Source organism: Dermacentor silvarum, chromosome 6, assembly GCF_013339745.2.
Source record: "Dermacentor silvarum isolate Dsil-2018 chromosome 6, BIME_Dsil_1.4, whole genome shotgun sequence".
NCBI classification, from domain to species: Eukaryota; Metazoa; Arthropoda; class Arachnida; order Ixodida; family Ixodidae; genus Dermacentor; species Dermacentor silvarum.
The window spans coordinates 33,399,032-33,426,656 of NC_051159.1; the positions used below are offsets into that span (position 1 = coordinate 33,399,032).

Genomic DNA, 27,625 nt, shown 5'->3' on the forward strand with positions numbered 1-27,625 from the left:
AAAAGCTGCAATAATGGCTTTAAGTATTGAGTGACGCAAGCATTACAGCCGAATTCATTTCAAGTCGATGCGTCTTGCAAATGCACCGGCTACAATTCCTAAATTGCGATATGTGCCGTAAATTATTAACTAAGAAGTTCGTTAGTCAATTTTTGTTACTTAGTTGAATATGTGTTTCGATTTCTCGTGCTGCTATAATGTCCGCCTCTTCGAATAACCCAGCTCAACGATAAGAATTATGCTGCCTGCCACATGCAATTTTTAAAAATTCCGTAAAGCTTAATTTTGAGCCCCCGGTGTAAACATTATACATGTTTCGTATATATGTAACCGAAATGACAAGTTTTCTCGCTTTTAAGTAGCGGCTAGCGCTTGAGCGGCAGCAGAGCCGGGCAACCACGTGACCACGTTTACTGACACCTGCGCGCGTCGGAACAGTTAGAAGAAGTTCGCGCAGGCAAGTGCGCAGAATCAAGATTACTTGGCACATGATATCGGGGGAGCTGTTCGAAAAAATTGACACGCGTGCTTTAGTAGATGAGCGGTAGCCTGTAGTGGCAACAATGCCGGTGCGGTGCGGAGGCTAACGAGGTTTTTTTGGACGGTGCGGCGTGGAACGAATGCCCGGCACGATTCTGCTTACCAGCGCGCAAGGTAAGGCTATTTAATGCCTCGGTTGGCCGCCCAGCAGTGCGCTAAGAAACAATGGTGCTTGCTTTATAATTGCGGGCAGCGAAGCGTGTGAAGCGCAAGCGAGTAAAGGGATTCGGGCTCAAGTATATTGGGCACTAAAGAACACGTGTTTGTATGTTTTGTATCTTCCTGAACGCCTTCATACTTTTGAGAGAAAAGATTCGAGCGTGTACAGTGTCGCATCTTGCACAAGGAGAGCTTCAGCGTGTTTCGCAACACAAGCCCGTCTGTAGACATTACAGCATATATAGAAGTGGAGGACCTGTTTCCGCATATTAGAACGCACTATGAACCTTTTAATGTGAATGGTGCGCGCTTCATAACTTCGAAATCCAAGCGCCCAGGGCAAAAGCATTCCAAGGCAGCACGCAACTACAGTATTTACTCTAATTCTGGCACGTACGCCTGCACCCCCACCTTGAATTGTTTGCACTCGAAGATTGCGTTCTAATATTCTGTAGGTAACTTAGTTTTCGTGATATGTAACTGATAAGAGCGGCGGCCTCTAATCATGACACGCTGTATTTGCGCGAATGCGGCACATCGTTCGAAATTTACTTCTGACCGAATTTGCTAATCGGGCAAGCCATGTAACCACAAACCTTTGTTCACATGAACAAAAAGAAAAGAGAAGGGGGGGGGGGGGGGGGTTGTGCTTTCAATTACATACGTTCTGCTACATGCAGCTACCCAAGTTGGATTTCACATGACGAACAAATCGACGATTCATTCGGCGAAATAGGCGTGTTTCCGGAGCCTCGAATAGGCGCCCAGAGAACCTGGTCAGAGGAGTCACGTGTTAACTCAAGGGCTGTGGCGTTGTGCTGATAATTACGAAGTCGCGGATCTTCGAGTGCAAACATAATTCAAGGTGGGGGTGCAGGCGTACGTGCCAGAATTAGAGTAAATACTGTAGTTGGGCGCTGCCTTGGAATGCTTTTGCCTGGGCGCTTGGATTTCAACTCCTATCTGTGGCGGCTGCATCATGTTGGGGTTGGAATCCAGTGCACTTGTGGATACGCCCTTGCAATTCTTTAACCTGAACACGTGAGCGTCGACCACACGGCACGTGAGCGCCTTGTAATGGCAAGTTAGACATCTTTTACCCGTAAGTGACTTATGCGGTGCCGGAGAGCTACGTCATACTGCATCCACGGAAGGAAACAGCAGTTTGGTACACCGTACGAATCAACCGACTTTATTAAGTGCTATGAGAAAATTAGTGTATGCCACGAAGCCGTGTGAAACACTTCCCCCGCCTTAGATATTGTAAGCATTATTTGTTGTTTATTCTACTCGCAATTAGCACCACGTAAGTGCCGGAGTCCAACATCACTCTTAATTAGAATTCAAGGGGGCCTCTTCGGGAGCACTTGTAAGTTCTGAGCGCCGAGACTAATAAGCGGCTCTATGAAGATAGTGAAAGTAATGAGCCGGTACCGGTCACACGCCGGCCTTTGTTCTACACCCGCATGATGGAAGAGGCACCCGTAGCCCATTCAACGGCGGGGTCATTCATTTGTCTCGCCGTCCCGTTAATCGCGGACTGCGCGGTGGCTTCTCGATAAAGGAACGGCGCCGCGCACGTGTCAGGGCGTCCACTTCCTCATCTGCGTGAGCGACGCGTGCGGCCGGGACCGCGCTGATTACGACTACAAAAATACACGCAGAGATGAAAAGGGATGGCGGGAGGGTCCCTCAAATATTTATCGCGCCCTGCCAAGCATAGCACACGCCTGCCGAACACACACGCAACACTGTCGAACACGGTTAAGAAGGAAGTGTACAGCCAGCCACTCTCGGGGTCCGCGAGGACGAGCGTTCGGAGTGCGGAATTCAACCGCGCGCTCAGGAAGACCGACGCGCCGGTGGCTCGGAAGTTAACCCTGTCTAAAAACGGCATCACGAGCGCGCAACCTTCGCGACCTTCTTTCCAGGACAGCTCTAGGAAAGGCGCTGCGATGAGTTAAAGCAGCCTTTCCCGCCCAATGATGCCGCGTTCCCGATCAGATGCCTCGATCGGGGGGGTCCATGTCCGCCTGTATAGAGAAACTACCTCTTATTTCCTCATCTCACTCACTCTTCTTTTTTTTTTTGACATTCTTAATCGCGCACAGTCACACGCACACGAAATCCTCTTTTCACAACTGCGGAAGACATTGCCAACTTCCATTTTTTTTTCCTTTTTTTTTTCTATATGCTCACGGGGTCAGACAAGGCGCGTCACCGCGCAGGATGGAACCGATTCGCGAGTGCGGAACAGATTCCGCCTGTCGTTTCGCGAACATCGCCGGCTGCCACGCTCAGTCAAAACCGGGTTGCGTCGCGCCGGGACTGCATGCGAGTGTCCGCGCCGCGCTGTTCCGCGTGCCCGCCTGAAAGTGACAGTCAACGACCTGCATGCCGCCGGCGTTTGCGCGCGCGCCAACACAGTCGCGCTGTGTTCACAGTCGTACATGCAGAAGCACCCGCCCCTCAACCAGCGTATCGCGAGTCCCGCTGCTGCCGTCGCGTCCTTAGGCAACACAAACAGAACCGTTCAACGCTTCACCGGCTTTGTAGATCGCGTGCAGCCCCGCGGATATGCCTCCATTGAAAGCGACTCCTTTCAAATTTGCCCCCTTTCCTTTCCCAATAGGGTAATTGGTTGTATTTAGAGGTTGTCTCGATGGTTGCGAGGGAGGGCATTCTATGAGCTTGATGCCCATACCTCGCTGCGCACGAAGCGAGAACGATGGAAAACGAAATGGCAGGAAGCTGAGCACACGCTTGGATGGAGTGGGCGGTGGGGTGGCCGCATCGCCGGTGGCATGGATGTCCGCGTACACGGGCACGTACTGTCGCGTGTCGTCGCTGCTGCTTCTGGCGGTGACAGTCGATTGATCCGCGATGATTGCGGAGCCACTGTGCCCGCCGCGAGCGTGTTGTGGTCGTCGTTGTCGCCGCCGCCGCTCATGACGATCGTCGCAGGACTGCTGTCGCCCGGCAACTGGTTGCACGATGAACCTCCGAGCATTATGCCTGACCACGATTGTCCACGCTGCCTCCCTAGCCCGGGGTTACACCATCAACATCACCATCAACGCAGTTGACAGCACGCCACGTGAGTAAAAAAAAGTTGCGTCGACGAGCTGCCAAGCGACTAAAGCGTCTCATTTGCATAGTATTGACACCATGATATCTATAGAAAGCAAGTCATCCACGTTGCTCTCCTTAACGCCATGTCATGTTGATACTAACCTTCGTAATCAACTTATTTTCTTGGTTTTACCTAGTCGCCTGGCTGGGCCTCCTGCAAATGACGTTATCATATGCGCTAGTCTGATAACCATTGTCGAACTGCTACAATAGTAGCGAAACTTGGGCGAGTTGGTGGAAGTTCACGTTTGACAAGCAGCAGCAAGGCTAAAAAGATGAGGTCGAAGAACAGAATCGCAAGGCAAACACTGTGTTGTGATCCTCTTCGCCCTCTACTTTTTAGCGCTGCTGCTTGTCAAATATGAACTTCCACTGCTAGCTTCTATAGCAATGTTGCAGTGGCCGGGCATGTTCGGGTGCGCGCAATAATGCTCTGAACGCTTCAATGCATACTCTGGTACTCTTACCAAATCTTAAACATAAACACCATCAAGAAGCCCCGCGACCAGAGATAAAATCTGCCAACTCCCAATAAATCTTATCACAGAACTCCAACGTCTCATCCATACCCACAGATTATGTTGGCCCAGTTTTAATATCCTACCGATGTGGTCCTCGATAGTCCCTTTTCTGATGTTGGGTACCGGCCATGCACACCGGTGGCAGCGTTCGGTGATATTGGCGACATCTCACCCATGGATAGTTATGAGCTTATTAATAGGAACGAGTGCAATGCAGTTGAAGACAAAGAAACCTTCGAAAATTACTGCACCCTTCTCCGTAGAAAGCTCCTGCATACCTTAACATACAGGGAAGCATGTCACGCCAAAATGACTCTTATCAGCGCGCGGTTGGAAGCGAAATTAAAAGGTGAAATTGTGGCTTTCATTTTGCTAATGAGCGTACATTTTCGGCCAAAGAAATGTGAAGGGTTAAATGTTTGGGCGTTGTTAAATGCACGGGCGTAGATTGGCTCGATGTTTCGCTATATAGGCCCGAGCCGCACGCATGTTTGTGACGCACAAAGTTCACGTTCGTGCTATGCCGCTTTTATTTGTTGTTTCTATCCCCTTTCCAGGTTATATAAACTCTTATTACTCAGCACCATTCGCCTATCGCCCCATGCACCCCATCTGGCGGCCAAAGCCTCCAACGCGGCCATACTACCACCATCGATCGTACCATCGGCCCCGAAACCCTTACTCTTACAATTCGTACCGGCCTCGGCCAAAGACTCGTTACTACTACAAGCCTCGTTACCCTACACCACCTCTTCGGACGATACCACGGCCCCCTCGGAGACCGTATGGACCACCAGCATACAGGTAAGGTTAAGTGCGTTGCTGGATGAGTTGCTGCATTTTTCTGTTACTCAAAAAAGAAAACATATTAACGGTGATGAGCAAGGTATAGGCATTCTCGCGTTATACTTTCTCAGATTACAGTCGGCGACACACACATTTACGCGACACGGTATTTGCGAAAAGCTGTACAGTCTCGCTAGGATCGGGACACGGCCTCGAATTCATACTTTCAATCAGCAATAGTTCTTGCGACCTACCCAGTGATCCATTAAAATAAAAGCGTCACCCTTTTTAACAAGCAGAAATCGGATTTGTCGTGGAACCCCTGTCCCGTACACTTCTGTGGCCGAAAGTGTGTATACTCAATCTTCTTGCATTGGAGCGAAGGCGTGTCAGGCTATCAGTTACGAGTGCGGGTTGCGTGTTCAAATAGAAGGCAAGAGAATTCGCCCATCGTGTGCTACTAATCCTTCATGAAGCTTTCGTTCACTCTCATTTTTGTACAGTTCATTTTTTTTTCAATGGATAGCTCTGCTTGCTTGAACGGTTATGCACACATCGTACCAAATGTATTGTCTTGTGCACTACATTTTTCACCCATTCAAGCGCGCTGACGCCAAGCTCTCAGCATTGTGTGTACGTACGTTCTTGTCATATCTGTGCATTCATTAGATAACCAAATGTGGAAGAGCCGATGAAGAATGTTGCCAACATTCCCAATATCAACCAATACACCAGTCAATAATAGAGGAGACGTCACACGGTGCCCGATCAGAGGCGGACAGTCAAGCAGCCCTTCTGTTCTCCTTTTTGGTTGACTGAAGCTAGACTGGTACCTTCCACTGTAGTGTACTGTGCGGACTTCATGTGATCGGAGAATAGGGAGCACCTATAGTGTACTTCCTCGAGCTCGTTAGATTGTGATCGATTTTAACTTCCATGCTTGTTCAGCTTGGCGTCGTAAAGAGAAAGGATCCCGTGAGCTTTGGAGCTCCGATAGCTTAGGAATAGGGCCCGCAAACGTCTTGGGGCCCCAAAGTAATAGCGTCGTCATCATTGCGCATGCGTAAGGGGCTTTGGGTTAGCGGCGGGTACGCTATTTCTCAGATATAGCGCGCCGCCCAAGACGTGCCACAAAAGATTTGCCAACAAAAATGGCGGCACCCATCGAAGCGACGGCTACCACCTTATACGAACTTCGACTCCATTCTTTGTAACTGGTGAAGTCGTTCCACAAGTGGACATTTAGGCTATCGCTGTGTCTCATCCCACGTAAGTGACAGATTGGTCGATAAAACGCTGCAACAAGTATGAATACTGTCACGCTTCGCAATTTAAGGTTTCTCAAATATTGCATTAATAAAGTGGCATACTCTTGCTCAATTGGCTCTGGTAAGTTCCTGTAAACCACGCAAAAAGAAACATAAAGTTTGCCGCAGCGATATTGCTGGAATATAGTGGGAGACGGTGCAAAACGCAAGCCGAGAGGTTAAATTGTCTGCATCATTTAAGTTACGCAGCCACCGGTCTTTTGCCAATATTCGTAGTGAAATAGCGCTGTTGCAAATGTGGTAACTGTGCAATGAATTGTTTTGTTTTCTTTGCTGTTGTCTTCTATTTGTTATCTCACCTGCGTACGGTGACGTGCGCTAGTTGATAATCGCGTCAAAGTAACAGCACCTTGTTTCTGTCGTAGACTTGTTTTTCAGTCTGAGATCTTCCGCGCCGTTAACACTAAGCTTGCTCCAACCTACCCAGTTCTATTCCATCAAATACCCACCGTGGCAGCTATGGCATTGCATTACACAGCTTGAGGTCGTGGGTTCGATTTCGGCCGCAGCGGCGGCATTTAGATTGCGGCGAAATGCAAAAATGCTCGTGTACTTAAAATTAGTTGCACGCTAAAGAACGGGTGGTCAAGATGAACCCCGAGTCCCCTGCTCATAACCAGATCGTGCTTTTGGTACGTAAACTCCTAATTATTTTTTTGTTTGTTGAAATATCAAGGCACGATAACATCATGCATACACGCAAAATAACAAATAAACAAGTGTCCCGGAATCCCCTCGTCAGCAGGGTTTCCTTAGATGTGCTTCGGAAGCTAGAAACTACTGAGTGCGAATGCAATATGTTCCTCGTGCAACGCGCAAAACACCTACGATGCGCCTTCGCATGCCCACTCGCCGCTTCCGCGCTGCCGCAACTTCCGCGAAGCCGTGCGCGTGTGTGATCGAGGTCTGGCCGTGTGAAGTACAGCGTACTACCGCGTTTGTCGAGTGCGCCCTCACGACTTGGTCGCCATTCGCAGGCCACCGTACGAGACGGCGCCCTTCGTGGCGAAGCCGACACAGCACCTGGAAGCGGCGGTGCAGCTGAGGCCCCCCGCGGCGGCACCGCCGCCTTCCGCGAGGCCCCTGCTGGAGACCAGCGACGTGACCGAGGAAAGCGGCGTAGCGGCGGCGGCGGCCGCCCCGAAGCCCTCCTCGTCGGCGGCCTACCAGCCGGCGGCGTCGTCGGGCGGCCTCACCAAGTTCCTGCGGAGGCCTCCCTTCGCGCGCCCGGGAAGGACGGGCAGCGGCTCGGACGCCTGCTTCGGCGGCTCCCGTTGCACGTTCTTCCTGCACTGCTGGATGGCCGGCGGCTCGCTGGGCTCCTCCTGCGGCCCGCTCCTCTCGTGCTGCATCACTCCCTCGGACGCGGTGATCAAGCCGCGCTACTACGGACCCGTCAAGAACGACCCCTGTAAGCAGCTCGGGCTTTTGTCTACGTTCGCGTTCTTTGTGGCTGACTTCAGCGCAGAGCAAGTACCTCTGAGAGTTCTAGTTACATTCGGCCTCCCGTAAATCTAACCCTACACCATACACAGTAGATCAGGGGCTGTTGCTTTAATCTTCTAAGCAAGAGGTCGCGGATTCAATCCCCAGCTCAGCGGTCGCCTTCCGATGAAAGCGGAATTTGAAAGCGCTCGCATACTGGGCCTTAAGTGTACAGGCGTTTACCCGCCGTGGTTGCTCAGTGGCTATGTTGTTGGGCTGCTGAGCACGAGGTCGCGGGATCGAATCCCGGGCACGGCGGCCGCAGTTAGATGGGGGCGAAATGCGAAAACACCCGTGTACTTAGATTTAGGTGCACGTTAAAGAACCCCAGGTGGTCGAAATTTCCGGAGTCCCCCACTACGGCGTGCCTCATAATCACATCATGGTTTTGGCACGTAAAACCCCATAATTTAAGTGTACAGGCGCGGACAAAATACGGGATATGCGAGCGCGTTTCAAACGGCATTCTTGCACCCTCTAATTAACAAAGCAAGCGCCTTCCGCCAAGAGATGGTATTGCAGATGCGCGCCCTTTCATGGTCGTGCGCACGCCCCTACGCCCATTGCTAGCCAATGTGCTGTCGGAATCGCGTTCATTGCACAAGATTACGCTAGGAGAGCGGTGTTTGTTTCGGCCGTTGTGACGTGTGACAATGCACTGCACAGTCCGCTGGCCGAAAAGGAGAGCGCTCTCCAAGACTAATGTTCCGCAATCATCGCGATTCCGGCAGCACATTGGCTAGCAATGGGCGTAGGGGCGTGCGCACGACCATTGAAGGGCGCGCATGCGCAATCCCATCTCTTGGTAGAAGGCGCTTGCTTCGTTAAATTAAGGGTGCAAGAATGCTGTTTGGCACGCCCTCGCAGATCCCGTATTTCGGACCAGTTGTCTGCACGTTGAGACTCAGTGGCAGAACTGCGGCAACTCTCCGGGACAGTGTGGATTTTGGACATGAAATTCCACAATTTAATTTTTGCCGAATCCAAACTAGCTGCACATTTTCTAACCTGACGCAATCTAATTCTCTACCTCCCACGAGTGTTTCCTTTCCATTGGCACCGACTATATTAGTCCAATAAATGTGGCCAGTCAAGGTTACTTCTATTGTAATCTTGCTTCCACATTCGACCCATAATTCATAGTGTTGTATTACCATTTCTTAATGTTGCCCTCCTCAACTTGCTCCCCACTGCTCACTTTGCAGTCCCGACGTTCATTTAAAGTTTGTATGTTTTTGATGGTATAACTGCGTTTCTCGAACTTCATGTATATATATAAGGTTTGATAACGGGAATGGACTCTGGTAAGTACCTCTTTACTCCCCAGCTGCACCCATACATTACCTCTTCAAGCAACGCCACCTAACTAACAAAGAAGCATGACGTGCATCTGTTGAAAACTTTGGGAAAGAGGTAATGAAACGTGATTGTCAGCGAGGAGGAGGAGGAAACAACTTTAATAAGAGAAAGTTCAGGGCGTTGTAGATGGCCGCTTGTCTGCGGCGACCTCTTCCGCCCAGGCAATGATTCCTTTTTGTAGCTTTTCTTCTGGAGACCGTATTAGGGCTTTTGTCAGCGAGGATATCGAGTAAGGTTCTGATAAAACTGCTGATCGGAACGTTCTTCGGATAAAGTTCATAAGTAACAAATATCGAGTTGCTCACCCCAATAAGTGACATGTGATTGCGTATAAGGTGCTCAGTATTTTGATGCTGCGCCATTTCTGGTCAAGATCGTTACAGCAGGCATGCCCGAATAGTACCTCGTCAGTCCTTATGTGTGCGAACCATTGGGACACATAAAAGCAAACATGAACGTTCATGTCTTCCATGTGCATTGGCTGCACGTTAAAACCCTGGGTGGTCAAAATTACTTCGGAGCCTCCCCTACTACGGCGTGCCTCATAATCAGATGAATTGATTCGGCAGGGTAAGATTCCAGAATTTATTTTTTAGTTTCCGTGTTGCATACGTTTACGATCCTCAGTGCGGTTATGTGCAGAGCAATCACGCTTCCCGAATCGCGGTCAGCTACAGTTCATAACCGCGAAGTGCATCGGTACTGGTTAACGTATTTTGCGATAATTTCAATAAGATAGCGTGCTCCATTCAGCCCGTATCTTCCTGGATACCTAAGCGCTACAGTAACAAAAAAAAAAAAAGAAAATTAGAGCGCAGCAAAAGACGAAGAATGAACACAACTCGTCTTATCTTAAGAATTAACTTACTTACTTTCTTAAGAACTCGTCTTTTGTTGCGCTCTAATTTACGTTACTGCAATGCAATACCAACTATATCTCAGCTAGTTCAGCATATGATTGGTTCTAGTCACTACGCGCAGAGCCTCATGCGAGTATTTTTGTGGAACATAAATCGAAGCCAGCTTTTATTGACGGAGCCGGAATAGCGACCATTATTGCGGAATCGTGGTGCATGTTTATACATGTAGTACATCTAGTTTCAGTCCCGAGTACTGATACAAAGAAGCGCTTAATATTCCGCTAACTTTAGGGCATCATAAAAAGGGTCACGAGCATCAATAGCTGCACAATATATTACTAGACACTCAGCAACGTAATTAAGTCACAATGATGGACGCTGGTTGGCGCGATAGTGGCGCAGACTCCGGGTCTGACCCACGCACCTTGGAGCGTGGTCCTTGACAGGTGCGGGTGACGTTTTCGCGTTGTGTTCAGGGGGCGTTAGGTGTTTGCGCCGCGCACTCCTTTCCCGCGTGGAGAGGTGCGGGGGAGGGGAGCAAAGTACAAGAAAAAAAAAAAAAGAAGACAGGGCGCTTGCTCCCCCAAACACTTTGCATTGTGAATTGTGACGTTGCGTGTCGTTATTTGCGTGACAGTGAATGGAAGAAGTATGTAAAGTTGCATAGTGTCGTGTGTACAGCTGACTAGCGTTGCGGATAGGTGAGTAGCGTTATACAGTCATCAATATGAAAGGGAACAGCGAACTTTTTTGAAAACTACGATAACTCGTTATGCATGAGTTCAAATCTTGGAACTTAATACTTAACAAGTTTTCTTGATGAACTTTTAGCATCGCAGAACACTTTTATGGGGGGCATGTGTGTTTAGCCCCTACGGGCGTGTGAAAAAAAAAGGTTATCTCTTTCATATTGATGACGACTGTTCGTACTTGTACTCGCGTATAGTTGTGTGACGTCCACCGGCTCAATCCATACAAGTGGTTCGCGAATGCCGTGAAAAAAAAAATGTCGCTGTTTCGCCCGAAAGGCGAAGCATCAATTGCGATAGTAAATTGGTAGAGCTATTCGGAGTAGGGATAGTAGTTTTATCGGCTGCGTAAACTTGGACACATTCGCTTTCTAACTGAATTGACAAGCCTGGTGTCATCGCGCACAAGCAAACATGAAAGATCACACTAAATGTCCGCAGACAGGGATTGTCAAAACGCTGGCAGCGAGCGCTGCCAACGTTTGTAGGAGCAGCTTTGGAAAGTTTGCAGAAAAACACTTCTGCTAGTGTAGATACGCTGCAGCGGGCGAAGAATCGTGCGGTCTATCGCTTCAACTGAAACTGAGCGGCGAATGCACAGCGCATACAAAGGTCAGAGCCGTGTGGAGTCCTTCATTTCCCACTTTCGTGGACCACCGCTTTCGAGGAACAATAAATCGGCTAAAGCAAGCCGAAATAAACGTGACAACATCAGTGACGGACTTTCCACATTTCCTCGCCACATAGCTGTCGCATGCATCGTCGCTCCAGCGCTGGACGTCTCGCCACGCCGTGTAGTGAAATGTATAACCTCTACTATAGAAGAAAGTTATCGATCGAGAATGCGGCCTCTGGTGTGGCCGCGTGGGTTGTGCGCGTGTGTACTTGCGGCGTCTTACTGCGTCTCTTTGCAGACTGCGGCCGCAGTGGCGGTCGTATCAGTCGTATCGTGGGAGGCAAGGAGGCCGAGTTCGGCCAGTTTCCCTGGCAGGCGTTCATCCAGGTGGCCGGCAGCCGGTGCGGAGGAACGCTCGTCTCTCGGCAGCATGTCGTCACCGCCGGACACTGCGTTGCCAAGTGAGCCAGCACACTCTTCTTTCTTGCCTCTGTTCAGGGTTTTGTTGGATTGTGAAGAAAAGCGTGACTGATTACAACACATTCGCTTGAAGGAACAGCGTGGCAATAGCGAAAACGCATGCGTACAACGCGCCCTATCGGTGCACGTCTCGGCTTCTGAGCCGGTACTTGCACAGTCATGCGCAAAAGACATAAGTTCATGCAGACAGCGATTTCCTTGTCCGTTTGTCATTCAGCATTATCATTATCTATTCGTAAAGTATCAAGTTAGTAGAAAATGGTGCCCGTGTTATAGCGCTAGTCACGTTTCTTCAAATATGCAAATAAAATTTCCGCAACAAACCACAAGTATTCTGCCCTGATGAAGATGGTCAAGTTCTCTGCAAGCAGGATTCTATCTTTAAAGGCGATATTAAGACAAATTGGAAATCTCCCGGAATACAAACCGAAGCACAAGCTTACCACTGAAGCGCAAAGCACTCGCGTTGTACAGTGAAGGTAACTCAAAGGGTGAGCCATGAACTAGCGAGATATAAATTTCTAAGTAAAACGCTGAACAATGAAGAAATTATTCTCCGCAGATAAGACATCAGACAGCTGCAATGACTACTAAAGAGGGCAGAAAAAAGCTACTTGCAAATAATCCCCGTCGACCGTTCACACTCATAAAATTGCTCGGTCCTTGGCCATCGAAAACAGCGCACTGAGAAGCATTGTACGCACTGGAACATTGCTTTGAAGAAAAAAAAAAAAGGCGCAATAATCATGTACTAGGCACCACATTTGGTATAGTTATGTAAAGGCAATCCACTTTCACGTTATGTATTCATGTGCAATTGTGGTCTAATAGTGTATCCTGTTCTTTGTGGGCCTTGTGCGATGAAGCCCGGCTTTTTAGTGTTCTCTGTGCGTGTATTGTGTCGTGTATAGATTTTCATCTATACGGCTTGGCCACCTTGGACCACATCGCGGCATCGTGTTACGTGCTCGGAACTCTACAGTGTCCCATCTATGATGCGCCAAGATTTAAAAATATGCAAATGCCACGTATCTGGACAGAACCAAGGCAATGTTGTTTGCCGTCGATTGGAGGTACTCAGATTATTTTTTGCATTCCGCCTAATTAGATAATCAGTCTTAATTATTTCATCAACTTCTCAAATATTATAATTAGATGTAGTGTCAATGATAAAACTGTAGAGCAACATGAAAAACTCCCTATACAGCTTTCTGTTGCTCAATATGTGCTACATAAGTGTTTTTCCGAATGTGAAAGAAGCCCGCGAATACTCGCGAAGTGCCTCGAGCGGCCAGTCGCGTGGCAATATTGCGTGTATATTCGCGGGCTTCTTTCACGCTTGGAAAAACACCTTTAGTTGCACGTATTGGGCAACAGAAAGCTGTATCGGGAGTTTTTCATGTTGCTCTACAATGTTCTCATTGCCACTTTTCATTTAATTATATTTGAGAATTTGATCAAATACTAATTATGCAATTAGGCGGAATGCAAAAAAATTATCTGAGGATCTCCGAGCGACGGCAAACATTACTTCGGTTCAGTCCAGCTACGTGCCATTTGCATATTTTAAACCTTGGTGCATGATAGCTGGGACACCCCGTACACATGCGTATGTCTCCGGATTCAGTATCGTGTGCCTGGTGCAACTTATCCTCGCCTTTGTTTTCCTGTTCTAGTGTACCCATAAGAAATGCAAGCGAACTTCATTTACTCTATTAAGCTAACTCTGCTGTAGCTTTCTCAAACCTGCGACGTTTCTTTTTTGTCTTGCAATATTCTGTCTTAATATTATTGATATTACGTGGGAAGCAGTACAGCCGTTACCATTGTATGGGACCAAATCGCAACCGCTTTCCAAATGAATGAAAAAAAAAAAATGACTAAGCAGCGAGAAAGAACTCACTTGAGCCACACTTGCTGGCGAAACAGGACTCTAAATATGATGTCCTAGGTTCATATTTTTAAATTATTCATATGCAAAATGTTTCAAGAGAGAAGACACGTTTCCGAGGAGAAGGTTTAACCAAACTCCTGTTAAATTTGTTCCCGCAATGACTGTTTCAGGAGGCATAATTTACGAGACTGATATTCGATCTTTTTCAGGTACCAGTACAATCCTTCGAGCATCCGAGTAACGCTAGGCGACTACGTGCTCAACTCTGACGTCGAGAGCCTGCCTAGCGAGACGTTCGGCGTGCGCCAGATCCGGGTGCACCCGGACTTCAGGTTTACGCCCCAGGCGGACCGCTACGACGTGGCCGTGCTGGTGCTGGACAGGCCGGTCACCTACCGGGCGAACGTGATGCCCATATGCTTACCGCCAAAGGACGCCCAATTCGTGGCTCGAGTCGCCGAGGCTGCCGGTTGGGGAGCCCTCGAACCTGGCACGTACATCTTTCCTTTGTCCACTTATGTAATTTGCCGTTTGCAGTGCGTCTGTGCCTCTTAACTTTTAGATCAACGCAGAAAGCCACACAATCTTTTCCATACCACCTCGAAACGAAAGACTGGAGTGCCCAACTGCGGAAGTGCTGGGCATCGTCCAGTGTATGAGCATCACTTGAGCTGCGGTCTTATTTCTGTCTCTCTCAACTTCGGTCTTTTATTCTGCCATCTCCCTCCCCACGTGTAAGGAAGCGAACTGGACAGTCTAGTTAAAGGAACACTAAAGGGAAATATTGAGTCATGCAAGATCAACAAGCTATTGGTTTAGGCGTCTACCATCGTTTTCTGTGCGCCAAATATATCACTCTGTTCCGTAGAAAACTGACGCCGAAGTTTTCGCTGCTGCTCCTCAATTTGAACCGCCCGCGCCACAACGGACGAGTCGACGTAATCACCACGTGACCTCGCTCTACGCCGCTCTGTGAACCATTCAGTGCTGACGCCACATGAGCGGTCACCATAGTGGACAACAGATGGCGCTACTCCAATTTTTCCGTCGTCGTCACTTTCTCGCTTACAAAAAGCTCCGTTAGCACAAAAATCGCGACTTGGTATTATCTTTTAGTGTCATAACCTCGCTGGATTCCCTTCCTTTCCTCTCTCTGCTCCTCCCAGTCGCGTTTGCCAGTTCTTTATAACACGTTGTTCTTTATATAACTTTATGCCAGTTCCTTGGGCTTCCTTTTATAGCGGCTGCGGTGACTTATGCAATGGCCTTAACGTTCTTCTACGGATCACGTGGTCGTGGATTCGATTTCTAGTCGCGGCGGCCGCATTTCGACGGGGGCGGAACGAAAAAAAAAGAAAGAAAAAAAAGCTCGCGTACTTAGATTTGCATGCACCTTAAAGAACCGCAGGAGGTAACATTAATCCGCAGCCCTCTATGTACGGCGCCCATCATTACTGGCGTTGGAGTTTCGGGAAGTTAGAACTCCAGGATTATTTGCTTTTGTAATAATGAAGTAAGATAACGTGTATAGCAGTCGCTGATGACGCTGCAATATAAATGCCGATTGCGGGATCGATATCGTTAATCACAAAGCATACGCAGTGCTGGGCACATTCAGATAGGTCCTCCTGCACGCAGTCGCCACGCTTTCGGAAGTCAGGACATGAAATACATATATAAACGTACCTCAAAGATTATAACATTGAGGCTGCAGGATTCAGCGGGCACACTTGAGAAACATTAGCCTAAATTGCAATGTACATGCAGTGCGTGCCGAAGCTTTATTTACTGCTACAACACGAGTTGCACTTCACTCCTCTAATTTCTGATGGACACAATTTAGGCCTTAATTCAGTGCTCAGTGTTAAAGCGATACATGGTCGCCCTAAAGTCGCAAATAAGGCGTAAACAGAGAAGATATGGGAACAAGACGATCACTGGCTTTAAATGAACATTATCGAAGAAAATTAGGTTCTCACCTTTGTCAAAACAAAGCATCGTGGTAAAGGAAGCCACAGTGCGTGAACCCGTACTAAGGCAGGTACTATATCAATCTGTTACAAGAAATTATTTTTCAAATAACGCTTGTTCGCTGTCTACAGGGTGGTCATTTTTAAGTTTTATGGAATTCGTAAAAATAGCCTGTTGAAGATAACATAATTCTAATCCTTGAGCTGGATTATTCAGAGGTGGACACTACTTCCACGAGAAATCGAAACACATTCAACTAATTAAAATAATAAACTTAATATTTTTTGAAATAATTTTTACGGCACATACCGCAATTTACGTATTGTAGCCGCTGAGTTTGCAAGGTATATCCACTTCGAGTGAATTTCCAGAATGATGCCAGTTTGGAAATATTTGCGCCATCAAACTTGTCGTAACAATGCACTGTTGTCCCGCTTATGTTTTTTAACAAATCGCGCTTTTATGCGTTGAAGCACAAAAGTAACGAACGCCCATGTATTTCATCGCACACTTTGGGAAATATCTCGAAACTTGTGTCATCCTGGAAATTCATTTCAAGTTGATACGTCTTGGAAGCTCACCAGCTACAATTCGTAAATTGCATTATTTGCCGTGAAGTCATGAAGACATTTATTAGCGAATTTTCGTTAATTAGACGAATTTGTTTGAATTTCTTGTGCTAGTAATGTCCACCTCTTCGAATAATCCAGCTCAAGGACAAGAATTATGTTATCTCCCACAGGCGATCTTTAAAAATTCCACAAAACTTAAAAAAATTACACCATGTTCCCGTAGGGAAACCCTGAGTAGTATGCGAAGCAGCCATGGGGTCGACTCAAGGTAGTTTTATCAGCTGTATAAACTTGGACATGCAGCAGCACCAGCAACGCGCAGAACTGTTGTCGACGCCGTCGGCGTTTTGCCCGCGTTCGCACCGAACGCGCGCGGCGTTGGTGACTGTTGCCGGTGCCTCTGGGGCGCCTACCGTCGCGCCTCTAACCTAAGCTGCTTCGCATTATCGCGCGCGGAGCCGCAGGTGTTGCCATTCGTTGCGCAATCCTGAGAAAGAGGAGCGTCGGAGAGGAGAGGAGGAATGCCGAGAGGAGAGATGAGACAAGGAGAGGAGGGGGAGGAGGATACGCATGAATGCCGAGAGGAGAGATAAGACAAGGAGAGGGGAGGAGGGGGAGGAGGATGCGCATGCGCAGTAGGGGTGTGGACGCACGGCGGATGGATGGATGGAGGGAGGGAGTGACAGAGCCCCGAGCATAAGATGCTTCGCATCTAAAATATCACCCTGAATAACAAGGTCATGATGGACGCCTAACACATGTGGCTCCAGTTTTCTGAATATGAAAGGCCTCCACAATTTATAGCGTTAACTTCCCTCGGTAGCTGAATACGACTGGAGCGTCCTGCAATAGCGGTTCCATTCGCTACCATATAAAGCAACGTGAGAACAAGAGACCCCTTTAGCTAGCTGTGGTGCTCGGTGAGCCTAGAGCGGCTATGACTTTGCTATGTCTTTTTTTTTGTGACGGAAATTATTTAGGACTTTTCAGTGGAAATAAACGCTAGTTCAAATCAGCACTTGTTTGGTTCCCATTTTCCTTTCTGTCTTACTTGCGCTGCTAGGCCAACCACGCATTCGTTCAAGCTTTGGAGGAGTTCCCGACTCGTGCATCCTGTGTACCTATAACTATACTTACTTCACCAAGCCAGCTATAACCCGAACCGCCACTTAAGATGAATTTGCCCGCTTGAAGGGGCACAAAATGACAGGTTACATAGCAGTGCACAGTGGCGTTCAGGTGAAAACAATTTTGCATGTGTGACTGGGTTTGCTGTAGGTCCATCTGAAGGGGGTGCAATAGCATTGGAGATGCTTAGCGCAAGTCACTGACTCGAGGCTGACACGCCGCGGTAACTCTGTGGCTATGGCGTCGCGCGCTGCCGAGCATGAGGTCGTGGGTTCGGTACCGGCCGCGGCACCCGCATTTCGTTGGACGCGATATGCAAAACAGCGCTCTTGTAGTTACATTGAGGAGCACGTTAAAGCACCCCAGGTGGGCCAAAGTTAATCCGGAGCGCCTTACTTCGGCGTACCTAGTAATCAGATCTTTCTTTTGGTGCCTGAAGCCTCGCAATTTAATTTTAAAGCCGCTGAGTCACTTATAATATGTCCTTCTAGGTTTAAATGACTTTGAGAAGGTCGATGGGTGAGTGCGAGAGAACCTGGTAAATTTGGATAAATTAGCTAATCCGGGCCAAACAAGTGGCAGATGTTCATTTGTTGCCTTGCTTGCGACCGCATCTGCAAATTCAAACGCAGTAAACCACTTAATGTTGTGTTGAGCGCCACGGCACTATACACTAAATTTGAGGCGTCCTTTTTCGTAAAAAGAATGAGGGTAAAGAACACATGGCGGCGCATCGGATTAAACTTGGCAGGCTCGTTCCTTTCGGCGATAACATACTATTAAAAGCCACTTAGATACCGCTATCAAACTACATAATGCGCAATTTACCAGCCGCAAGCTTGTCGAGTTATGGACAAGAAAATTGTGCAAAATCCTGCTGATTCTCGCCGAAGGGGTCCTGCGCTTTTATTTTCACCCCCTTGGCTGCATCGTGGCTGACAGGATAAATAGCGAATTTGGCATGGCATTCGAAATATTTCTAAACATTTCCGTCCTGCACGATTCTACCAAATCACGTTAAGTGACTGCGTTTTGAAAGCCGTCAAATGGTCATGCGCACGCCAAGCGTTTTTACGTGCATAGGAAATCGTTAGACAGGAAAACGAAAGCACAATGGAGCTAAGCTCAGTGCCTTGTCGTAACACAAGAATGCGCCCGCTTTACTTTACCGCGTACTGCGTTTAGAGTTCGTACAGTTTCTTTCTTCTTCTTTCTTTCTTTAGGTTTATTAAAGGCAAATTCGGTACAAAATTGCCTTGGGAGACACGGCTAAAGGCTCAGGAAATGCCTAACTTGGCTGTGCCACCCTGGCAGCAAAGCAGCGACATGATACAGTGGGAGAAAGAAAAAAAAACACATACTAAATGCATGCGTATGCTGTACAGCTCAAAACAGAAAAGCGAGTTGATTGTACATACAAGTAATCGGTGTCCGCAAGAGAGAAATTGCAGTACTGGAAGCTATAGGCGTCAAACTCTGCATTATGGTACATGATTGAACAAGGTTCGGTGAGCAAACAGCTATTCTCTACTGAGCAGCAGTTCTTCGTAAGTCCAGATTGAAACGTCGAACCGAGTACTAATTATTTCCTTATTTCTAAAGTAAAAAAAAAAGCCAACAAACCGGCAGCCTTCAATGATTCCTCAAGCTCATCTAATGTGACCGTAACATGCTCTCACAGTGGGCACCATTATATTCTCAAGAGCAACTTCTTTGCGATGCACCCAACATCACCTTCATCCGCTACAGTGCTGTATGCTGGGCCCTCCGAATTACATTCACAGACGATGGTGTACAGCATGGGGACCGCCAGAAGGGCAGGCACACGTACGCAGCAAACACTGTTCACAATTTTTTTTTCTATTTCATTGCGGAAGACACTGCTGTCAAAATCTCAACCGAATTAATCTAAATCTTAACCACGTTTTTACAGCATGGCGATTACGTGCTTGCCTACCTGGCAAGACAGCAAGACGAGGAGACGCATCCCCACGTGACCCGCGCGTCCACGGATTACGTTCTCCGAGATCGGTCCAGTTTTCATTACACGGGTCAATACACTGTAATCGGCCAACTGTGTCAGATACCTCACATGCAGGATAGCACTCGTATGACGAATCGGCTGACATGTAGCCCCCTCTGTACTACAATTATGACGCTGGCCTGCTCCGTTCTTGACAGAACCACCGCAGTGAAACGAAGGGTGGCTAAATAACATCAGTGCAGCAAATACACGCCTCCAATCGTACAATGCCTTAATTAAAGCGAAGTTTTCTATGCCTTCGTTTCCCTGGTTTGTGCGCCTGCACGATCGACTTCTTGCCGATAAGGTCGGCCAATCCTGGAAATTGTTTTTACTCCCTTGCGCATACTGCTGACCAATGTTCGGCTGTCGCCGTGCGCTAGGCATGTATACGGTGTGGTCAGCAGGCTTCACACTTCGCTGTCGACCAATCTCTCTCTCTCTCTCTCTCTCTCTCTTGGAAAACTGGACTGATTACGTGGCCGGACTATGCAATCCGTGGTCGCATTGTGGGGATTACGCTGCTTGCTGATTTACCGAGAACACATGTAATCCCTATGCTGCAAAATGTGTTCAAGATAAGTTTTATAGCATTTAAATAACCGCTTTCCAAAAGCTTCACTGAATGTGCATATTTTGTACGGTGATGATACTTAGATGCCATTTGTTGCTTCATTGTGTTTCAGACCCGGTCACTGTTACATCTGTAGCAACAGTATACATATGTCTACTATATAAACAAATTTATTAGATGCTTGTTGTATTGTATGCGAGCTATTCGACAAGATAGTAGCAGGCACAGCAGCAGCAGTAGCCATAGTCAGCAACTCCGGGAGAGTTCTTAAGGATGGCTTCGCTTTGAAAGCCTGACTTAAGATGGGAGCTCCCAAATTTCGTGTTACTGCTACGAATGCCCACAGAATCGGCAGTGGGAATCGGGACGCAATCTGATATGCGTAGACTATTAGCATCAGTAGCCCGATAATCCTTACGCCATTAAATAAACCAGCGAAGTTCTTTCCTTTCGAGGGCTCAAGAATCTTAAAACAGCTCGTCGCTCTTCTCGAAACAACCTCCACGTATAGGGCTCATGTGAAAGTGAAGGAAGTGGCAAAGTTCTTGGTCTGGTGCAAATGAGTAATTGGGTAAATCGTGGAGGCGCATAAAGTTTGCCTGTTTCAGCGTATCCATGCCGAACTAAAAAATAAAAAAAAACGTGCGGTCGTGTAGCTAACACAGGCTCTTCCTGAAGGTTGCCTGGCGTCTCGTTTATTCGGCGCAAGTTCGTGTAATCAGCCTGAGAATGTTGTTTCCTTCAAACTTGCGGTCACGATCGGCCACAAAAACAATATAGCGAGTTCCAGGACAAGCACAGGATTACTTTTCTGCACGACGAGGCCATGCACCTGAAACCTCCTAGATGCTGGTTATCTTGAACATTTTTGTAATTTCCTTTTAAGAGTTGACGCTACAGTGTGAACAAAATACTGGCACACAGTCGCCTCTCTGCAAGAGCTGGCAGTCTTCCTTTCACACGGCAGCAATATTCTTGCGCGCTCTCTTTCTGAGACATCTCACACAGGGCCCTGAAATCGCCATTGGGTTCTTTAAAGAGCTACTGTCTTGTGGTGGTCGCATTTGAGCAGTTGGAGTTTTCTTGTGTGAGCATGTGTTAAGCAAACCTTTTACTCTGCCGTCTTCCGATATCATTCTCATATCATCAATATCATACAGTAGCTAAGTGGGCGATTTATCGCTTAACCTTCCTGGCTTTTGTTTCATCATTCTCTCTTTCGGAAGAACGTATAGCAGTGTTTTATGCTACGCTCTATAAAACGATGCTCTCTATTGTGAGCCAGAAGTGTAGGAACGTGCATTTGTGTTTCAATTTTTCCCAAGTTTTTCAACATTTATTACGAGTTTTATGAGTAAATCTCGTGTAAGTAAACCTTGTGTCACCGAAGGCGGAAGAATGTACGATGAAATTGAAGCAGATGTTGGCAATGCACGACTGGTGAGAAACCGTATGCCGTACATTACCTTGAGTTATGCGAGGCAGCCGGCGCCGTCCGTCAAGCCACTCGGCCTTAACCCATTTCGTTCTACATACAAAGTTTGTCCGAGAGGGCGGGCCACAAACAATTTTAACTTAGATTAAGAACGGGAAATGCGGACAATGTTATACACTTCCACACATCGGGCCGCAGACAAAGACGTGGGGACCTTGTGTCACTGAAAACTAATTTCGCGTAAACAACCAATAAAAAAATCTACCTCCGATTCTTAAAGATGGTGAATGCTTATGTCATTGCATATTACGGCAAAAGCGATTAGCTTGTCCGAGAGCTAGTTCGGCAACCGTTGACTGGACAGTAATGCCAAATGTAGAAAATGTTTGCTTGGAATGAAACTTCCCAAGTTTTTCGGCCGGGCTGATTCAAGAGCGGCATTGGCGCATGGGCGGTGAAGCCATTGTAGCGCAAATAAAAGCGGCACAAAAAAACCGTACGGTACTTGTGCTACAATTTTGGTTTACGGATGCAAGCTAGGAAGCGAGAACCCACTTCCACGATTCCACAGTGAATCGCTCAAGCCATCGCTTGTGCGCGTCTTCGCTTGTGCAAATAAATTTGGCTTGAATAATCATTGCTACTACGGCCTATGGATACTGCAAAAAGCGAATATTGAGCTGCAAATATCAAATACCATATGTTATGGGTGTTCGAATACTGCAAGTTCGAATAAGGAATCAAATACTGACATATATTTCATTCGGTCATGGAATAGATTCGTGATTACTTATAAATACGAATATATATATTGTTTGAACAGTTTTCGAGCACTAGTTGAAATCGCAAACTGTGCGCTAAATACCATCCAGGTGGACATAATAGACTTAAAACACGAGAAGTTAGGTAGTAGAGCGCAGCTATATCATACACAGGAAGCCAGGCCTTTCCGAGTAAACAGCATGTTTGCTTCTAAAGCTCCATTTGTGCCTTTAATGAAGAACGCTTCAGAATGCGCAGTGTACCGACAGAAACTTGCTAAGGTTGCTGATATACGGGGATGGGAAATTCAAGGGTAAGAACAGCTGCTCATTTTTCGAGAATTATTCGGAAAATATCGGTATTCGATTATATTCATTAGATTAGATTAGCACTTCTCGTGCTATTCTATTCGTATTCAATTCGGTCTCGACAATTATCTATTGGCCCTTGCTTGGTTTGTGTAGAACATGACTGCAATTGTGCTCGCCTGAACCGAGGCAATCGTGAAGTCGTGCCCTTCATACCGCTCTGCCGTTTGACATGTTTACCCGGACGTTAGCCACGGTTGATCGACTACATGGAAGCGTCAATTGCTTCAGTGCAGTCGGCATTGTTGTCGGCGGCGCACAGACAGGCCAATGATTACGCACTTTTCTTTTTCCATTCCTTCAGGCTCCAAGGTGCGACCGCGCGTCCTCCAGCACGTGCACGTTCCAGTGCTGCCCAACGAGGTCTGCGAGAACTGGCACCGGCGACAGGGCATCAACATTCGCATCCACGACGAAATGCTCTGCGCCGGCTACGAGCGAGGCGGCAAGGACTCCTGTCAGGCAAGGCCCTTTCATTCTTCACCTGCACGCTATTTATTTCCCGCGCACGGACAGCGCGCCGCCACGCAGTACAACGCCACCCGCGTCACGCTCGGCCGCCACCAGAAACGAGCGCCGTTCGCTATCGCTCCAACATCGACAGCTGCGTCGTAAGCACGGCAGTAAGCTATCCTTACCGGTGATCGTGTCCAGTCGGCGCTGTTCTGCGCCTGTCTGTAATACAGTCGTTATCGCTTATGGGTCGCCGCGCGGGCGTGTGGGAGAGCGACGTCTCCGAGGGGGGTGTAGGGACACCTCGGTCTTACGGCGGGGGTTTCTCATTATACGGTATTCAACGTGCTCGGCGAGAGAAAATTGAGTGCCTGCGGCGTGAAACGGCGGGATGAAAATAACGGCGGTACGTGGAGAAAGAAAACGGGTACTGCGCGACCCGGTTATATAAGCTCTCGTGTTTTTCGGCGCCCCAACAAAGGGGGGCCTTGCGGGAGAATGGCGGCGCGTTTGAAAGGGTCGTCGCTTTCGGCGCCACTCTCTCCCTCTTATCGCGTAGCGGTATGCGACGTTCACATTGTGCCGTGCGATATATAGCTCCGCTGTCCTCCTCGTCGCTGCATTCCTCGTTCGGTGCCTGAGAACGGCTGGTTATGATGCGGCGCGCTTAGGTATTTGGGTGGTCATCACCACTTCGTCCGTCACCCCCTCCCCTCCTGCTTCCATATATACTGAATTTTCATTCGTAGGTGTCCTGCAGCCGTTGACCACTGACCTTTTTTTTTTCTTTTTTTTTATGGCGGCCTAGTTGCGGAGGAAGGAGCTCAAGCAGCCACGCTGCTTGAGCTCCTTTCTAGCCACTACTATATCCAATAGCTCAACTGGTCTCTCATTGACTGCTATACTTTATCTTTTTGATCTTTTCCTTTTCTGATCTCTTTCCCGCATTTTTCAATCCAGAAGCGTACGCTATCTAACCGGGCGATAGCAGTGTGAAGCCACGGCGTGGCATACGTGACTTCTGTAGGCTATCCCGTCAGGCACCTGATGTCAGTTTGGAGAAGTATTGCGAAAAGGTGGCTTCGCGGACTTTCTGACGTTATTTCTTCTTGACAATGGGGTCAGCGGCGAAGCTTCGAGAACATTTTGCGTCGCTACTTATGAAAGTGCCGTACAAATACTTAAGCTGGAGAAAAGGTATCTGCTTATTCATTTTCTTTCTAATCGCGGCATGGATTTTGATGAAGGAAACATTGTGTCTGCACATACTATCAAGGCTGAGGTTCAACGGAGTTATAATCCACGAGGAAAACGAAGTACTCGAACCATCCATCAAGTGTATTGAAATTTGTAGACTTTACCCGCCGCGGTAGCAACGTCTCTATCATGTTTCGCTGCTGAGCACGAGGTCGCACGTTCGATGCCGGCATGTGCGGCCGCATTCTGAAGGGTTCTGAATGCAAAACCACTCGTGTACTTGAATTTAAGGTGCACATCAAAGAACTCCCGGTTGTCCGAATTATTCCAGAGTGCCCCACTACGGCGCATTCGTCGTGATCAGATTGTGGTTTTGCCACGTAAGATCCCACAATTCAATTTAACTTTGTAGACAATCAAAACATGCGGCAAATGAGTTCAACGTCGTTAAACACTCGTTAAATCGGAGGAATGTAATGATCGGTCGGTATCGTCGAGGTTCTGATAACTAAAACTAACCATACGTGTCAAAAAAAAAAAAAAAACGTAGCGGGTAAAGTGAGAGCACGTTCCCGGTAAGTAACACTAAAGTTTGGAGGAGCTGAGGACAGGATCTCGTTGTGACTACTGCTCTGTCAGTATAGCAATTGAAATAAAGGGTGTGCGACCGCCGAATGGGCTGTGCGAGAGGTGGCACATTTGAAACTCAAACATCGCGTCAACATTCAAATTCTTAGCGCCATTCAAGAAACTACGAAGTGCGCGCACCAAAATGTGTGCATTGGCGTAGCCTGAAGACAACGTGTCCACGTGCCTCTGTCTGCGTTCCTTTTTCTATGGTGGAGTAAAACCCAAATGAGTCAAATGAAATAACCGAAAGCCCGTTGCTTTCAGCCTCTTCATCTATAACACGCCCAATTACACGTATAACTGCGCAAGGGTTTTTGGCTTTGCGTGATACATACTAACTTAGGCCCATTGTGCATGCGCGTTTTATACTGCTCAATACAGCAGTTGGTTACCGTACTTGCGTAACACGGCACCGACCAGACCATCCCATGGAGGCAACTCGCTTCGATCCGAATTGCTTGCTACGTTCTACCCCTCAGTAGTAGTACGCAGTGTTGTCTCGTTTCTCGAAAGTTAAATAAAATATAATCCGCATCCCTGACGACCTTGATGTCCCAAAAATGCTTTCCAAGAAGTCTTGCTCAATGGGAGCGACGTACAGTCGCGTTAAATATGAGCTGAAACACGGTGCCCGTCGTCGAAAGAGCTCCAAGATGACACGGCGGCACCGACCTTCAAGGAATTGGTTTAATAATTACCAGTAATTAGAACGGTGTTTAGTTTTCGAAGTTGTGTGTCGGCGCCGCGGTGCAGTCTTGGAGCCCTTCAGACCCTGGGCGCCGTGTAGCAGCATATATTTAACGTGACTGTACGTTCGCAGGCATTGCTGCGCAATCGAGCGAAACGTGTCCACGAGTTTCATTTGCCACCACCTGTGGCCCTTCAAGCCATTACGCTGTGGACCGAGACACCGTTTGTTCAACAATTTATGTTGAGGCTTCCTTGAATATCGGTAATATTTTAGGAATTAGAAAAAATAGTTCACGTTGAGAGTAGAAATACTAGGTTCAGTATGATCACCTATAATCCTCAACAGATTTGGGGGTCGTCGCTTTTGAGCTTACGTGCTTTCACCTTTGCAGCCTTTTATTTATTTAGTATCGATTGGAAATGTTGACAAGCACAAATCACAAATAGTCGCCGGCTTCATATTCATGATAGACTATAAGAAAAAGAGCATGTTCATATTTATTTCACCAGCACTTACCACGCGATACGACGCGTAAGACATGGTATCTATAAGTTATCGGACCACTATTTCGTGAGCTACCCTATGGCCTTACTGACAATCGGGCTTCCTATAACGCGATAGCATACTGCTGTGTCGTGAACCAAAATTGCGGGCATGCGGATACTAAAGCTCTGTCATGGGATTTCCGGCTTGTTTGCGCTAAAACGTACATCAATATGCATTACGAATGTCCAGAGGCTCGCAGTCAGTTGATGCGTTTCTTAATGTACGCTCCCTACGATCGTACAGATCTACTAAAACGTCTTTTTTTTTTTATTGCAACCTCTTTTTGCAGGGCGACTCGGGTGGTCCGTTGATGCTGAACGACTACGGCGTCTACTACCTGATCGGCATCGTGTCGGCGGGCTACTCTTGCGCCAAAAACTACCAGCCCGGCATTTACCACAGGGTCAGCAGCTCGTCCGATTGGATATCGTCCAACATCTACTAGACCCCCTCAGTCAACGTTTGCAGACGGCACGCGCTTCTCAAAGCGGCGCGCGTGCGCAGTCGTCGAAAGAAACAAATTTACAAGAAAAGCAAGGCTGCTGCGGTGCGTGCAGTTTCAACGACGATGATATAAACCGGTGCGCTACGGACCAATCTGCGTCACGTCCCAGACGTGAAGACAGTTTCGAAGGAGCAACGACTGCTGTGGTGCGAGTGGTTTATCGTTCTTTTTTGCGCGAAGACGTTTCGGTGCGCGGCGCTGGTAAGCCGATAGAGGGCGCTTCTCTGCACCGCGCGTGCGTGATCTTCGAGACCTTCCTTGTGAGCACGCGCAGCGTTCGAGGAAAGTTGGCGTTGTTATTTCGTTTTAACTGTTTTTTAAGTGTTTCGTCTCGTTCTAATGTTGTTCGCAATTTTTAGGCTTTAAAACGGTGGACTTATTGAGAGCAGGATTTTTTTTCTCCTCTAGGTCACATTTCTTTGTTTCGAAAGAACCTGAGCTGCTGCACCACTCAGTGGCTCGCTTTCCTTGGCACAAGGATGTAAAGGTCGCACCTTTCAGGATTCCGTTTCGCCTTCTCTTTTAGCCCTGAAAATTGCCGCGTAGAAATCCGGGTGCTGTTTCTATTGCTGGCCAAGCAGCGTCCTCATTTTGCTTCCGCGACCCGGTTATATACTTCTAAAAATGAACGACTTCGAGGTTTTTACAAGCGTAGCATGCTTTTCATGCATTTGTGAAATAAAACATGTTTAGGTAAGTGTGCTTTCTCTGCAATCCATGGCAGGGGCGAGCGTCAGACTTTGAAGGTAAGTCTGCTAAAGGGACACTAACGATAAACGCTAAATCAATTTACACTGAGTATTTCGAGTCAGTTCGTTAATGTAACTGTATTGTGTCGATTATTAAAAGAGAAAATGGAGG

The 27,625-nt window shown here is 47.7% G+C and overlaps 1 protein-coding gene across 1 annotated transcript; it reads left to right on the forward strand.

The window, feature by feature from the left end:
- Positions 1-449: 449 nt before the first annotated feature.
- LOC119455393 (testisin) lies at positions 450-27,382 on the forward strand. The gene is made up of 8 exons (XM_037716795.2): positions 450-654; positions 3,664-3,796; positions 4,910-5,156; positions 7,444-7,877; positions 11,834-11,996; positions 14,119-14,399; positions 23,047-23,204; positions 26,549-27,382. The coding sequence occupies exons 2-8, from the start codon at positions 3,694-3,696 to the stop codon at positions 26,702-26,704; spliced, it is 1,542 nt and encodes a 513-aa protein (XP_037572723.1). The 5' UTR covers positions 450-654; positions 3,664-3,693; the 3' UTR covers positions 26,705-27,382.
- Positions 27,383-27,625: the final 243 nt, after the last annotated feature.

Coding starts and splice junctions, on each gene's coding strand:
- LOC119455393 (XM_037716795.2), top strand. CDS start 3,694: ATGAACCTCCGAGCATTATGCCTGACCACGATTGTCCACGCTGCCTCC. Junction 5,157..7,443: donor TATGGACCACCAGCATACAG/GTAAGGTTAAGT, acceptor CGCCATTCGCAG/GCCACCGTACGAGACGGCGC. Junction 7,878..11,833: donor ACCCGTCAAGAACGACCCCT/GTAAGCAGCTCG, acceptor GTCTCTTTGCAG/ACTGCGGCCGCAGTGGCGGT.